Genomic DNA, 12,624 nt, shown 5'->3' with positions numbered 1-12,624 from the left:
GGGCGGGGGCAGTGGAGAGGAGGCCACATGGGCATGGAGGGGACAGAGGGAAGGGGAGGCCAGAGGGGACACAGCCAGATGCTGAGTGGGCCAAAGCAAGACCGTTCCACACCTCGCTGGTCCCGCCTGCTGAGACCCGAGGGCGGGCACTGAAAGAGGGGGAGCACAGAGCCCAGAGCCCAGAGCAGGTGGGGGCCCTCAGTGGGGGGGCAGCTTGGGTTCCGGGGTGGACACAGCAGGGACAGGAGGGCAGGTACATGGACTCGCTGCTGGCCGGGACGGGGGAGGGGCGCTGTGCAAGGGGGCCCGAGGGGCGTGTCCACGTGCTGACGAAGGCTGTGGGTCGGGGTGCAGTGGCCGCCTTGAGTCAGGAGTCCATGGGCGAGGTCTGGGCAGAGATAACAATATGGACGTGGTCAGCACGGGGCCCTTCGAGGCTACGGGTGTGGCTGGTTCACATGGGCTGTCCGGTCAGAGAGCAATGGACCAGGGCACGAACTGGGCGCCAGGGCTGGGGGCGGGGGACAATGGCCCGGAGTCCGGGAATGCAGAGGCTCCGTGGGACCCGGATGGGCAGCATGGCGGGGTAGGGGACGGCTGGTGCTCTGGGGTCAGCTGTGGGCTCAGGGGACCCAGTTAGCAGGCTTTGGAGGAAAGGTGGGTACAGCTGGTTAGTGCAGCCAATGGGGGGGCAAGGGGGTGAGAGGGGCCCACCTGGTGGTGCTCAGGGCCCATTCCTGCTTCTGTGCTCAAGGGTCACTCAACCCGATGCACTGCAGGGGTCAAACGGGTTGGCTGCATGCCTGGCAGTGCCCTACCCTCTGCACTACCCCTCTAGAACCTCGGGCCGCGTCCTCCTGGTCAGCCCTCAGTGCACCTCAGGGGATGATATCAGGCCCCCAGCGGCTGCCCGGACACGCTCCCTGTCCCACACCCTCTGCCCCGCTGGCCCATTTTCTGTTGCTCACAGCACTCGGTGGCTTTTCCTGTCCCCCTGGTGACCCCAGGGACAGGCAGACTCAGGCTGACTCACAGACAAGCCTCCTGGCTCCGCCCCACACCTGCGTGCTCCCCTTCCACGGACGGCTCAGGGGACGGCGAGGGAGGACTTGAGTTTGGTCCCTGGCCCACGCGTCCATCTAAACGCGTCTCTGTGTAAGAAAACAGCGCCTTGGCAGTCCCAGACCGGGCTCAGATGCTGGCAGACGGGCCCCCGCCAGCTGCCGGGCTCCATGAAGTCTCTCTCCACGGCCCTGGCTGCTTTGTAAGGATTTCGAGCCCTGATTTATTTATTTGGGTTTTGGGCCCCGCCCCAAGCAGTGATCACTTCTGATGTGTCTTGGGGGACCCTCGGGGTTGCCGGGAATCGAAGCTGGGTACTGCCTCGCCCGCTGTACTATCTCTCCAATTCCGTCATCCGCTTATTTTTATAGGGGCTGCATCACAGTGCCACAGGCTCTGGGCCTCTTATGGCAGTGCTTAGTCCAGCATGAACTGGAGGGATGTGGTGGCCTCCACCCGGGGGTCTTTGGGGCCACACAGCTCTGGGGATCAAATCCAGGATCTTATGCACCTGCCCTGCCAGGTGAGCTCTCTCTCCAGCCCTAGCCTTCACCTCAAAATCCAACCATAATTTTACAAAGTGCACCCCCCCGCCGCCACTCCCAGGGGTGCACAGGGACTGTTGCTGGCTCTGTGCTCAGGAGCGACCCCTGGTGGTCCTGGGGGGCGCCGATGTGGTAGGAATCCAACCGGGACTGGCTGCAAGCAAGGCCTTTGTCCTGTCCGATCTCTTCAACCTCCTACTTTTTGAAAACAGCTTTTCTTCTTTTTTTTTTTTTCTTTTTGGGTCACACCCGGCGATGCACAAGGGTTACTCCTGGCTCTGCACTCAGGAATCACCCCTGGCGGTGCTTAGGGGACCATATGGGATGCTGGGAATTGAACCCGGGTCGGCCGTGTGTAAGGCAAACGCCCTACCTGCTGTGCTATTGCTCCAGCCCCAACTTTTCTTCTTGTTTTATGAAGAAGGCCCCAGGAGCCAAGAAGGAAGCCCCTGGCCCTCCCAAAGCTGAAGCCAAAGCTCTGAAGGCCGAAAACCCCAGCCCCACAGAGACAAGATCCTCGAGTGCCCCAACTTTGGGGCCCCAGGGCGCTGTGGCCGAGGGGCCAGCCCAGAGGGCCTCGGGCGAGCAGCCCGGGAGGAGGGAGGCTGACCACGGAGCCATCACCAACTCTGTCTGGCCACTGTGCTGGCCACGAAGAAGCAGACGATAACAGCACACTGGGCTCCTGGAGATCAAGGCCACCTCGGACACAGGCTGCAAGGAAGCTCCGGGCCTCGATGGGCCAAGGTCATTCACACCCTGATTGGGCCTGGGGAGAGAAGGCGGCTTATGCCTGCGGGTTCCCGACTATGGCGCCTTGGATACTGCCGGCAGAGTTGGCATCATCAAAACAGTTCGGCTGGCTAACCCTAAATATAACCTTTTTTCACCATAAAAAAATAAAAATAAAACACAGTAGTTTCTTAAGTATTGTCAATGTTGTAAGTATTCAAGGCAGAGCCCCAATATTCTTAACTTTTTTTTTGGTTTTAGGCCATACCCAGTGATGCTCAGGGCTTACTCCTGGCTCTGCTCTCAGGAATTACTCCTGGTGGTGCTCAGGGACCATATGGGGTGCGGGGATGGAGTCTGGATATGCTGCGTGCCAGGCAAATGCCCTCCCCACTCTATTATTGCTCTGGTCCCATCTTAACTTCTTTTTTTTGGGAGGGGGTTTTGGGTCACACCTGGAGATGCACAGGGGTTACTCCTGGCTCATGCACTCAGGAATTACTCCTGGCAGTGCTCGGGGGACCATATGGGATGCTGGGAATCGAACCCGGGTTGGCCGCCTGCAAGGCAAGCGCCCTCCCCGCTGTGCTATTGCTCCAGCCCCCCATCTTAATTTCTTAATAAGTGCATTCATACACACTGTGACCATCATGGGCTTCTTTATCTTTGTTGCCTGCTCCCTTTTAATTTTATTTTTTACATCATGCTGTGTGTATCCATCGGACCCTTGGGCATTTGTTTCCGCCCCCTTGTCCTTGTGTGCCCCCAGTTCTGTTTTCTATATCCTCTGGGTTTAATTTTGTTCAGCTCTTTCATCTGCTGTTTTCTACGATTGCAAACATAGGTGAAATCATTCAGTATTTGTTTTTCTCACCCTATTTCACTTTGCATAATTCCCTTGGGGTTCTTCCGCTTCGCTACACGCAGCAAACTTTCATCTTTTATAGCAGAACAATATTCTTGTTGCATTCTTGATATGATAGGAGAGATTGCCTAATCTTGCAGACAGGTGTCGCTTTGGTAAACAGCAGCCAGTTAGCGCGGCCACTGCAGTGGTGGTTGGTTTCCAAGGGCGCCACCACTGCCGCTTTCACTACTTGTGTGAACGGGAAGAAAATGCCCACACGTAAACAGAGGTCCCTTTTAAAGCCTGTCGTAGGGGCCGGAGAGTTAGAACAGGAGGTAAGGCAGCGGCTCATGCTGACCCTGGCTCAACCCCTGGCACTGTACCCGGTCCCCTGAGTGATCCTGAGCACAGAGAGAAGAGTAATGTGTGAGCACTGCCCCAGCTACAGTCCAACACCCCCTCCCCCCCCGCGCCCCTCCTCTCCTCTCCGAAGGCAAACAAAGAAATCTCTTTCACTCGGCCTCTCTTCCACCCGGGAACTTGTTTGCTGGAGAAACCAGGTTTGTTCTCTGGGAGGTGGGGCAGGCAGCAGGGCGCATGGGCCAGCCCCCTGGACCGCGTGCCCCCTTCCCCAGCACCAAAGGAGGCCCTCCCCCTGTAAAATAAAGGTGGGCCAGGTTGGCACGCCCTGGGTGTGCCGTGGCGTCCCCGAGGGGCAGCTGCCAGGGTGACTAGGGCTTGTCGGGATTGTGTCTGGGGCTGGTGCCTGCGGGGGCCCGTCTGATGCCGCCTCTGGGAGCGGGAATTCCAGACCCCCTCAGCTGGCACCTGCCCCCGAGATTCCTCTGCTCCAGGTCACAGCGGCTCCCAGGGGCGGCCTGCGGGCAGTGCTCAGGGCTTCCTCCCTTCTCTGTGCTCAGGGATCACTCCTGGTGGGGCTTGGGGAGGTACGTGGTGCCAAGAATCGAACCCACATGCAGGGTGGCGCCCAACCCACCCTACTATCGTTCCAGCCCCCCTTTTGCTCTGAAAAGCTTCTCGAGGAAGCAGCTGTCTCGGCAGCCCACCCTCCCTCAGAAGCCCCCTCCCGCCTGGCGATGCTCAGGGGTCACTCCTGGCTCTGCACTCAGGGCTCACTCCTGGCAGGCTCCGAGGACCATGTGGGATGCCGGGGATGGAACTCGGGTCAGAACAGGAGGCGCTGACACCTGCAGCCTTCCAGTTCCTGGCTGCTCAGGCCAGTCCCAGGGCGAGAGCTGACCCCGTGCAGTGTCTCTCTGGCCTCTGCTGCTCCTCCTGCTGTCACCATCTACTGACCATCCAGTGTGTGCCGCGCCCGTTCAACCCTACTCTCTCGTCCAGCACTGCCCGCTGACCGGACACCAGGCACCCACTTACCCCAGCTTGTTTCAGCATCTGCCCGTCTTTCTGTCTTCTGCCATGGTCTGCGTGACCTGTCGTCTGTCATGATCTGTCTTTCACACACGCACATTCCTGTACATGGCTACACTCATGACCCCAGGGAGGTCACAGGACGGGGCTCAGGACCCTAGGGAGGGGGTCACAGGATGGGACTCGGGACCCCAGGGGGGGTCATAGGATGGGGCTCAGGACTCCCGGGGGGAATCAAGGGACAGGCTCAGGACCCCAGCTTGGGGGGGGGTCACGGGACGGGGCTCAGGACCTGGGGGGGAGTGTCACAGGATGGGGCTCAGGACCCCAGGGAGGGGATCACGAGATGGGACTCAGGACCCCAGGGGGGAATCACAAGACAGGGTTCAGGACCCCAGGGGAGGTCATGGGACAGGGCCCAGGACCCCAGGTGAGCTCACGGGACCTCAGGTGACATCTGACCGTAGTCTCTGTTTTTTGTGCCACTTTGTGTGCCCTGAGCTTGAGCGTCCTCAGATGAGGCCCCACAGCAACAGACCCTGTCAGAGTCCCTGCACCAAGGGCTGTCACCGCGGCCCCCGCCCCACCCCTGCTCTGAGAATCAGTGCTGCCTGTGGGTGGGGCTGGTACAGGCTGGCTGACCCAAGGCGCACACAGCAGGGCTGGCGGCCACAGCCCCGCCCTCAGCTGGCCCACAGCCCAGAGCCCAGAGCCGCGGAGACAGCGGGGGCGGGGACGGCAGGATGAAGGACAGGCTCTGACGGTGAAGGTGGTGCCTGCCTGTCCGTGCCCAGGGGGGTCAGCCGAGGGTGGGCTGCCGAGACCCCCCTGAGGACAGGGGCTCCCAAAGTGCCCGTCCCCAGGAGTGTGCCTGGCCTGAGCCTCTTTTGGTTTTGGGGTCACACCCGGTGATGCTCAGGGGCCACTCCTGCTGGGCTTGAGGGACCCTAAGGGAGGCCGGGGATCGAACCCCGGTCAGCCACGTGCAAGGCAAAGGCCCCCCTGCTGGACTCTCACGCTGGCTCGTCCTCGGCCCTTTCCATGATCCGGAGAGAGAAGATTCCATGTGTTGTCTACAGACACAGAGAGGCTGTAGGGGGATGCGTGGTCTCGACTTTCGTAATGCAGTAGAAAGGCCTCGACCTTCCTAGCAGCCTCAGGGCCGCGGGGGTGCAAGGGTGCTGGACACAGGGTCAGCGCCCAGCTGGGGTTGGGGGGCAGCCTGACTAGTGGGGAGAGAGGAAGAACGTCTGCTTCCATCTGTAGGTTTGAAAACTTGCAAGATATAAACATGAATGGAAGTGAAGCAAAAATAAGCGGACACTAAAATACACATGGGGAATAAACGGGGCCTTCTGCTTCCCCTCTGCTGTTGGAGAAGGGTTCAGGCCAAGCTCTTAACACTTTGCTCTTCAATTTTGCTTCCTCATACGGTTACTTTTGAAAACTAAAATTGCTGATTCACTTCTGGGCAAATTAATCTTTTTACATTTTCCAGGAAGATGTCTCAAAGCCCCTGAGCTGGGGGTTCTTTGGAACTGGGCTGGAGGATAGAGAAAACGCAGCGATCAAAGACTGACATGAGCCTGAAAGTAAGCCCCCCCCCCCCCCCCCCGCCGTGCCCCTCCCACCCAAATCGGGGATCGGGTCATCAGTGTCCTTTCAGCCAGGCAAACTCTTCCCTTCAGATGTCTCAGCTTTAGCGGGTCTATTTGTTATTTTGATTTGGGAGCCACATTTGGCTATACTCAGGGATCACTCCTGGTGGGAGTTGGGGGACCATATGAGGTGCTGGGGACAGAACCCTGGATGGCGGCATGCAAGACAAGTGCCCTACCAGCTGTATTATTCCCCTGGCCCTAAACTGGCCAGTTGTTTTATCTCATGATCACAATAGGGCTGCTATAGCTCCAGGCATCACATCTGATGGTAGAAGGAACACGGATTCACATCAACTATGTCCCTTTTAATAGAGAAAGGCATACCCTTCTTGAAAAGCCCCTGACACCTTTTCGCCAGAGACTCTTGGGCAGAATAGGGTTGGGTGTCCCCACTGTTTTTTTCTGCTTTTTTTTGGGGGGTGCTGGAGGTGTGGGGTGGATTTGGGCCTTAACTGGCGTCCCCTCTGTGCTCAGGAACCACTCCTGGTGTGCGCAGGCCTTACTGTGGCCTCCCAAGACTAGTACTGGTCTCTGTTTTCCACATCATTTACTTTCTCCCAAGGCAATCCTGGGAGTGGGACGGACAGGAGTGATCTGGGGTTTGCTCCCGGAGAGACCCAGGTCTGTAACCACCTGCCCTTGGCAGTTCTGCCATGGGACTTAAGGAGACGAAGAGATCGTGCCCAGGGACATGTTCCTCTGGACGGGGCTGGTGGTGGAGGGTGTGGAACCAGCAGGGGGAGCGAATCAGAGTGACGTCCCAGAAGGAAGACTTCCCTGGTCTCTGATTAAACAAGGCGGCGGGAACCACCAAACGGAAGAATCACAGCAGCTGAAACAGAAAAGTAGTGCAGAGAGACCAGCCTGGGGGTCCAGAGACAGAGGAGGGAAGGGGTGAGGTCTCCTGCGGCCCCGGGCTATCCACACTGCCCTCAAGGCCCTGGTTACATTTGAATCAAGGGTAGCTTTCACTGCAACGTTTCCATGTATTTGACCTTAAAAGAGATGTGTGGGAACAGAGTGATCGTGCAGCAGGGAAGGCACTTACCTTGCACGCAGTCGACCCGGGTTCGATTCCCGGCATCCCACACCGTCCCTAAGCACCACCAGGAGTAGCCTCTGAGTATTGCGAGGCGTGGCTCCAAAATAACGTCTTTATTCCCTGTCCTTCGTTCCCTGGCACCTCCACAGGGCCCCAGGACGCGGCATATTTCCTGTCCTCCCCCTCCCCCGTCCCTTTGAGCCGACAGCCCCGTGGGGCGCCGTGTGGAGTTTTTGGGGGCGTTTGGAGAAGTGCTGGTGGTTAGAGGCGCGGCCCGCCTGAGGGCGCCCCAGACACGGGGAGAAACGGGCCTTCAGGGCGGGAAGGCGTCAGCGATGTCGCCACAGGCAGGCTGGCGGGCAGCTGCGGGTCTGGGGACACGTGAGGACACCCGCGACTGCGCCTGGAGCCACAGCCGTCTGGGGAAGGCTCGCCGGGCCTGGAGCCTTCTCTCACCCTCTCTCTGTTGGGTCTGCTTTCTCTTGGGCTGACGCTCTTCCCTCAGAGGAGGCCGCGCCAGGTGACAGGGGCCACACAACAGGTTGCACACGGCCCCGTGGCTACAGCCAGTGTGGGGAGTTGAGACCCCGTAGCCCTCGGCCTTGCTGGCACACCCACTTGTCTGTGCCCGTGAGCCTGCCACAGGCCTGTCGCTTGCCTCCCGCTGCTTTCAGCCGAAGGCGTCCCCGAGGCCCGGGCAGCTGTGCAGCCACCTGGTTTCATGGACAGTGAGAGCAGCCGGAAGTGCTTTCCTCGAGGTGCCACCTGCTCGGGGACACCTGGCCAGGCACACGGTGTGACACTGAACCGTCCAGTCCTCGGCGGTGGCTGGACCCTGGTATGACCATGCGCGGGGCGGGCGGGTTCTCCAGGCCACAGTGCAGCTCCCAGCCCGAGGCGGGACTCACAGACTGGGGGACCAGGGCGGGCAGGAGGGACCCCTCCCCAGCACCCCGGGACCACCTGCTCCCCCTCGTATGGCCTGTCAGGAGACACAACGGCACAAACTGGATACGGGTATGTCCCGGCCCCTCTGGACGCCTCAGGCCTCTGGACCAACAGGCGGAGAAGGGTCTTCTGGGGTGGCCGGCCCTGACTGGCCCGTGACTCCCTGACTAACAGCAGCACCATGTCCTGTGATGAAGGTCCGAGAGACGCAGATGGCACAACCGTGGCGGTCTCCCGGGGAGAGCCCGGGCAGCTGAGGAGCCTGGGAGGTGGAGCAGACAGCAGCGGGGACACAGGGAGGCAGGAATGGCCGCGCGGGGAAGGCCGGCCCCGGGTCTTCGTCCCTCTCATCCTATCAGGGTGCTGCTGGGGTGACCCCTCGGGGCCCAGCCCCCGGCACGTGCTACTTGAGCCCTATCCCAGCCCCCCGCAGGGCTCCTACAGCAGCCCCAAGACCCGGGTACCCACCCCGGCCGTGCCCCGTCTCCCGAGTCCACAGAGCGCGTGCCAGAACCTGCTCTCTGCCTGACTTCTGTCGTTTGCGGGCCACACCCCGCTGTGCCCAGGGGATCTGTGGGGATCCCAAGGTCGGTCATGTGCCCGAGGCGCACCCGCCCAGCCCCCACTCTGGATAACTGACAGCTCTCCAGGACTGAAACCCGGGGGGAGGAACGAGCCTGTTCCTCGCAGCAGAGCTAGACTTTTGTTTGCTTTGGGTTTGGGCCACACCCGGCAGTGCTTAGCTTTTACTCTTGGCTCTGCACTCGGGGGACCGTTCTTGAAGGGCTTGGGGACCCTATGGGGTGCCGGGTATCGAACCTGGGTCAGCTGTGTGCAAGGCAAATGTCCTACCTGCTGTGCTATCACTCTGGACACTCAGGGGTTGAATTTGGGGGGACATTTTATTATTTATTTTCAGCAGCTGGCAGTAAGAAGCAATGGTCAAAAAAAAAGAAAGAAATCACACAAAAACTCCGAGAAGTGTTTTGAAAAAGTGCTTTGAGAATTTACTGTACAGTTTTTTTTAAACAATTTATATGTTGGCTTCTCCATGCTTATATTTGTGTAAAACATTTATACATATTCTTTACAATTTGTACATATATTAAATGGCTGTATCATAAACACTTTCTATGAGATTTTATAAAAGAAAAATCAAGTAGGGAAAATTACTTATAAAACATTAACAAAAACCCGTGAGCGTGAAGAACAGGATGTTCTCATATTCATTTGATTTCCTGTTTTTTTGGTTTCATTTTATTGGTGCTGGCCCAAACTTCCCATTTTCTACAATGTAGTTCTTCGGTGGCAAGCAGTGAGAGAGTTTAAGGCCGCTGTGGAGAGGGTGGGAGATGGGGCAGACATGGTCTGTGTGGGTTGGTGCAAAGCTGACAGGACCGGTCAGGACTCGCTTTTGCTTTGTGCCACTCCCAGAAGCACTCCCTCAAGTACTGAAGAACTCGTTGAAGCTCTCACTGAGGTACTTACTGAAGCACTCCTGGAGGACTCAAAAAAGTACTCATTGAGGCACTTGCTGGAGCGCTCACTGAGGAACTCACTGAAGTACTCACTGAGGCACTCACTAAGGTACTTACTGAAGCACTCACTGAGGTACTAAGGTACTCACTGAGGCACTCACAGAGATACTGCGGTACTCACTGAGGCACTCACCAGGGTACTCCTGAGGCACTCACGGAGATACTAAGGTACTCACTGAGGCACTCACTGAGGTACTCACTAGGGTACTCACTGAGGTACTCACTAGGGTACTCCTGAGGCACTCACTGAGATACTAAGGTACTCACTGAGGCACTCACTGAGGTACTCGCTGCTGCGCTCTGTCTTCAAGAATAGCTGGGCCCTGCCCAGTCAGGCGGCCCCACACATCTGCCCACAGCTTCCCACTGAGCGGGGAGAGGAGGGGCAGTGCACAGGGTGAGCGGGGTACTGACCAGCACCCTGCACACCCGGGGCACTGGCATCACGCCCTCGTGCAGTTTCCAGGTCCGAGTGCTAAGTGAGTGTTGGTGCCCGAGACCAGGGGACGGGGAGGCGCAGGGGGTCTGGGAGCCCGGGAGAGGCCACAATCCTGAGGGGTTTCACCCTCCTTTTCCTCAGGCACCGAGCAGGGTGACAGAGTACTCCCAGGTTATGTGACCCGGAGAGGTGGTCACTGCATCTCAGCTCGGGGCGCACGCCGGAGGGCCCCGGTTCCTGGCCCCACACGTTTGTAAGCACTTGTGTCAGAGATGTGTTAGGGCCAGGGGGCAGGCGCTCCCAGCCGACAGGCAGCCCGGAGGGCGGGGGAAGTTATAAAAATATACAAACATACGCGGCTGCTTATTCCGGCAGAGTTCATACCTTTACCGAAGCAATTAGTAACTATCTGACGTTGGGTAAGAACTGAGAGATCGGGGTAACGTATAAATTACCGATTTATGTAAAATATCAGTGGGGGAAACCCTTAATTTTCCACCAAGAATTTGGGTAACATGAAGGACTTTCCGAAAATAGACCATTTCCACTGGCTTCGCCGACAGACGGGAAGGGACAGACCACCCTCCTCGGTCCACGCTGCAGGCCCGAGAGCAGAGGCAGCAGTCGGGCCATCCCCGAGGATGGCTCTGCTGTCCTGTTCTTCCTGGAGACGGGCTGAGTGGCCCCGGGTCCGAGGGCTCCCGCTCACATCACCGGGAAGCGGCCGAGGGCCTGCCTCAGCTTCTCCGCTATCTGCGGATGAGAGAGCGAACGTGAGTCCGGGGACCGCCGCCAGCTGTGTGCCCCCAGTGACGCGGTCACCCATGCGCAGGCTGCACTGCGCCCGAGACCTGCCTCACGGAGCAGCATTTTCAGGGGCCCGAGGCGGCCCCCGAGTTTGGCCTCAGAGAACCAGCGTGACCTGCGGCTCTGGAGTGCGCCAGGAGGCCACACGGCAGCAGTGACCGTGGTGCCGGGAGCCCAGGAGCCCAGACCCCAAGGGGGACAATGTCTCGCGCGGAGCTCGGCAGGAGACTCGTCTCAGACACTGCGCCTGGGTCTGTGTGTGGCCGCGAGGGCCCGCCTGTCCCTGGCGTGCGTGAGGGGACGCCTGGTCATGCACAGGGCTTGCCCTGACACCGGGCACAGACGGCGGGGCTGTCGCTAGTCCAGGACGGGCTGGCCCCAGCAGAGCCCCTGGCACAGGGGGAGAAGCGGACACGAGGACTTTCTGGAGACAGTTACGGGTCCTGTGACGTCTTTTGGTTTCTCCCCGAGACGCCGCTGAGGCCTCTGGGCCCTAGCTCCCGCAGAGATGGCGGTGGGGCTCCCCGCCGTGCCGGGCTCTGGGCGCAGCTGGGGGCCCCAGGCAGGGCGAGGTCACTGTGCCCAGCATCCCCGTGCGGGGCAGGGCTCCTGGGAGCCCCTGCACTAGCCCCCGTGCTCCTTCCTGGGAAGAACCCAGGGGCGTGAGGAGGAGAAGGCAGGTGTGGGGAGAGCTCACGCCCGAGCCAGGGCGGGGGCGACACTGCGTGGGGAGGGTGCTGGCCGTGCACGTGGTGACCCAGGCCGGATCCCCGGCATCTCCGAGGGCCCCTGAGCACAGAGCCAGGAATACGCCCCGAGCACTGCCGGGTGTGGCCCCAAACCAAACAGGTGTCCGCCCTCCCGCGCGGCTGCTGTTCCCCCGGGCTCTGCTCACCGTCTCGTAGAAGTGCACCTGCTGCTCCAGGTAGAGGCGGATGACGCTGTTGTAGTCGTAGATCCGGTTGCTGTGGAAGTGGTTCATCTCGGCTGCAACCCAAACCAAGACACCAATCAGGCGCGGGCGGAGACCCCGGGGCCAGCCCCGCTTCCCTGCTCAGTCTGGACCGGTGCTGGTGGGCTTTCGCTGGAGTGATTGACGCCCGAAGTAAAGGGGCACACCCAGCGATGCACAGGGATCTGGTGGGGCTCAGGGGACCATGTGGGATGCTGAGAATCGAACCCGAGTCAGCCATATGCAAGGCAAACGCCCGACCCGCTGTGCTATCACTCCAGCCCAAAGGGCCACCTCCTGGGCAGTGACAGCGCCTGTCCACGGGCCGTCTCTGCAGGCAGCCACGTCCTGCCCTAAGGCTGTGCGCCAGCCAGGCAGCTCTGGGCGCCGGGACCCCATGGCACTGCGGGGAGGTCTCCACGTACGCACAGGATGGATCACGCTGATGTGGGGAACGTGCCCGAGCAAGCGAGCAGCCGACGTCCATGACCCCCTGCACTCACTCACCCTGCAGTGCGTAGGACATGGTACCCACGCGCTTCACCATGTTCTGCTTCTCCTGGGGGGTGATCTTACTCGTGGCCACCAGCTTGTCACTTTCCTTCACCTTCTCGATGGCTCCCTGTGAGTGCGACACGCAGCGAGGTTAAGCCCAGCTA

At 59.6% G+C, this 12,624-nt stretch overlaps 1 protein-coding gene across 3 annotated transcripts in view; it reads right to left on the bottom strand.

Annotated features, from left to right (window-relative positions):
• Positions 1-9,211: 9,211 nt before the first annotated feature.
• The window catches only part of SNX9 (sorting nexin 9), a 71,874-nt gene continuing 68,461 nt past the window's right edge, over positions 9,212-12,624 (bottom strand). For all 3 annotated transcript variants that reach the window (XM_055135390.1, XM_055135392.1, XM_055135391.1), the window contains 3 exons: positions 12,473-12,587; positions 11,909-12,000; positions 9,212-10,959 (listed from right to left, as the gene is read on the bottom strand). In XM_055135390.1, the coding sequence (XP_054991365.1) occupies positions 10,912-10,959; positions 11,909-12,000; positions 12,473-12,587 (255 nt within the window). In that variant the 3' untranslated portion in view covers positions 9,212-10,911. The remainder of the gene's footprint in view (positions 10,960-11,908; positions 12,001-12,472; positions 12,588-12,624) is intronic.

The sequence above is a fragment of the Sorex araneus genome, chromosome 4 (genome assembly GCF_027595985.1).
Source record: "Sorex araneus isolate mSorAra2 chromosome 4, mSorAra2.pri, whole genome shotgun sequence".
Lineage (NCBI taxonomy): Eukaryota > Metazoa > Chordata > Mammalia > Eulipotyphla > Soricidae > Sorex > Sorex araneus.
The sequence above is the reverse complement of the archived record's forward strand: the minus strand, read 5'-3'. Positions and strand labels throughout refer to the sequence as shown.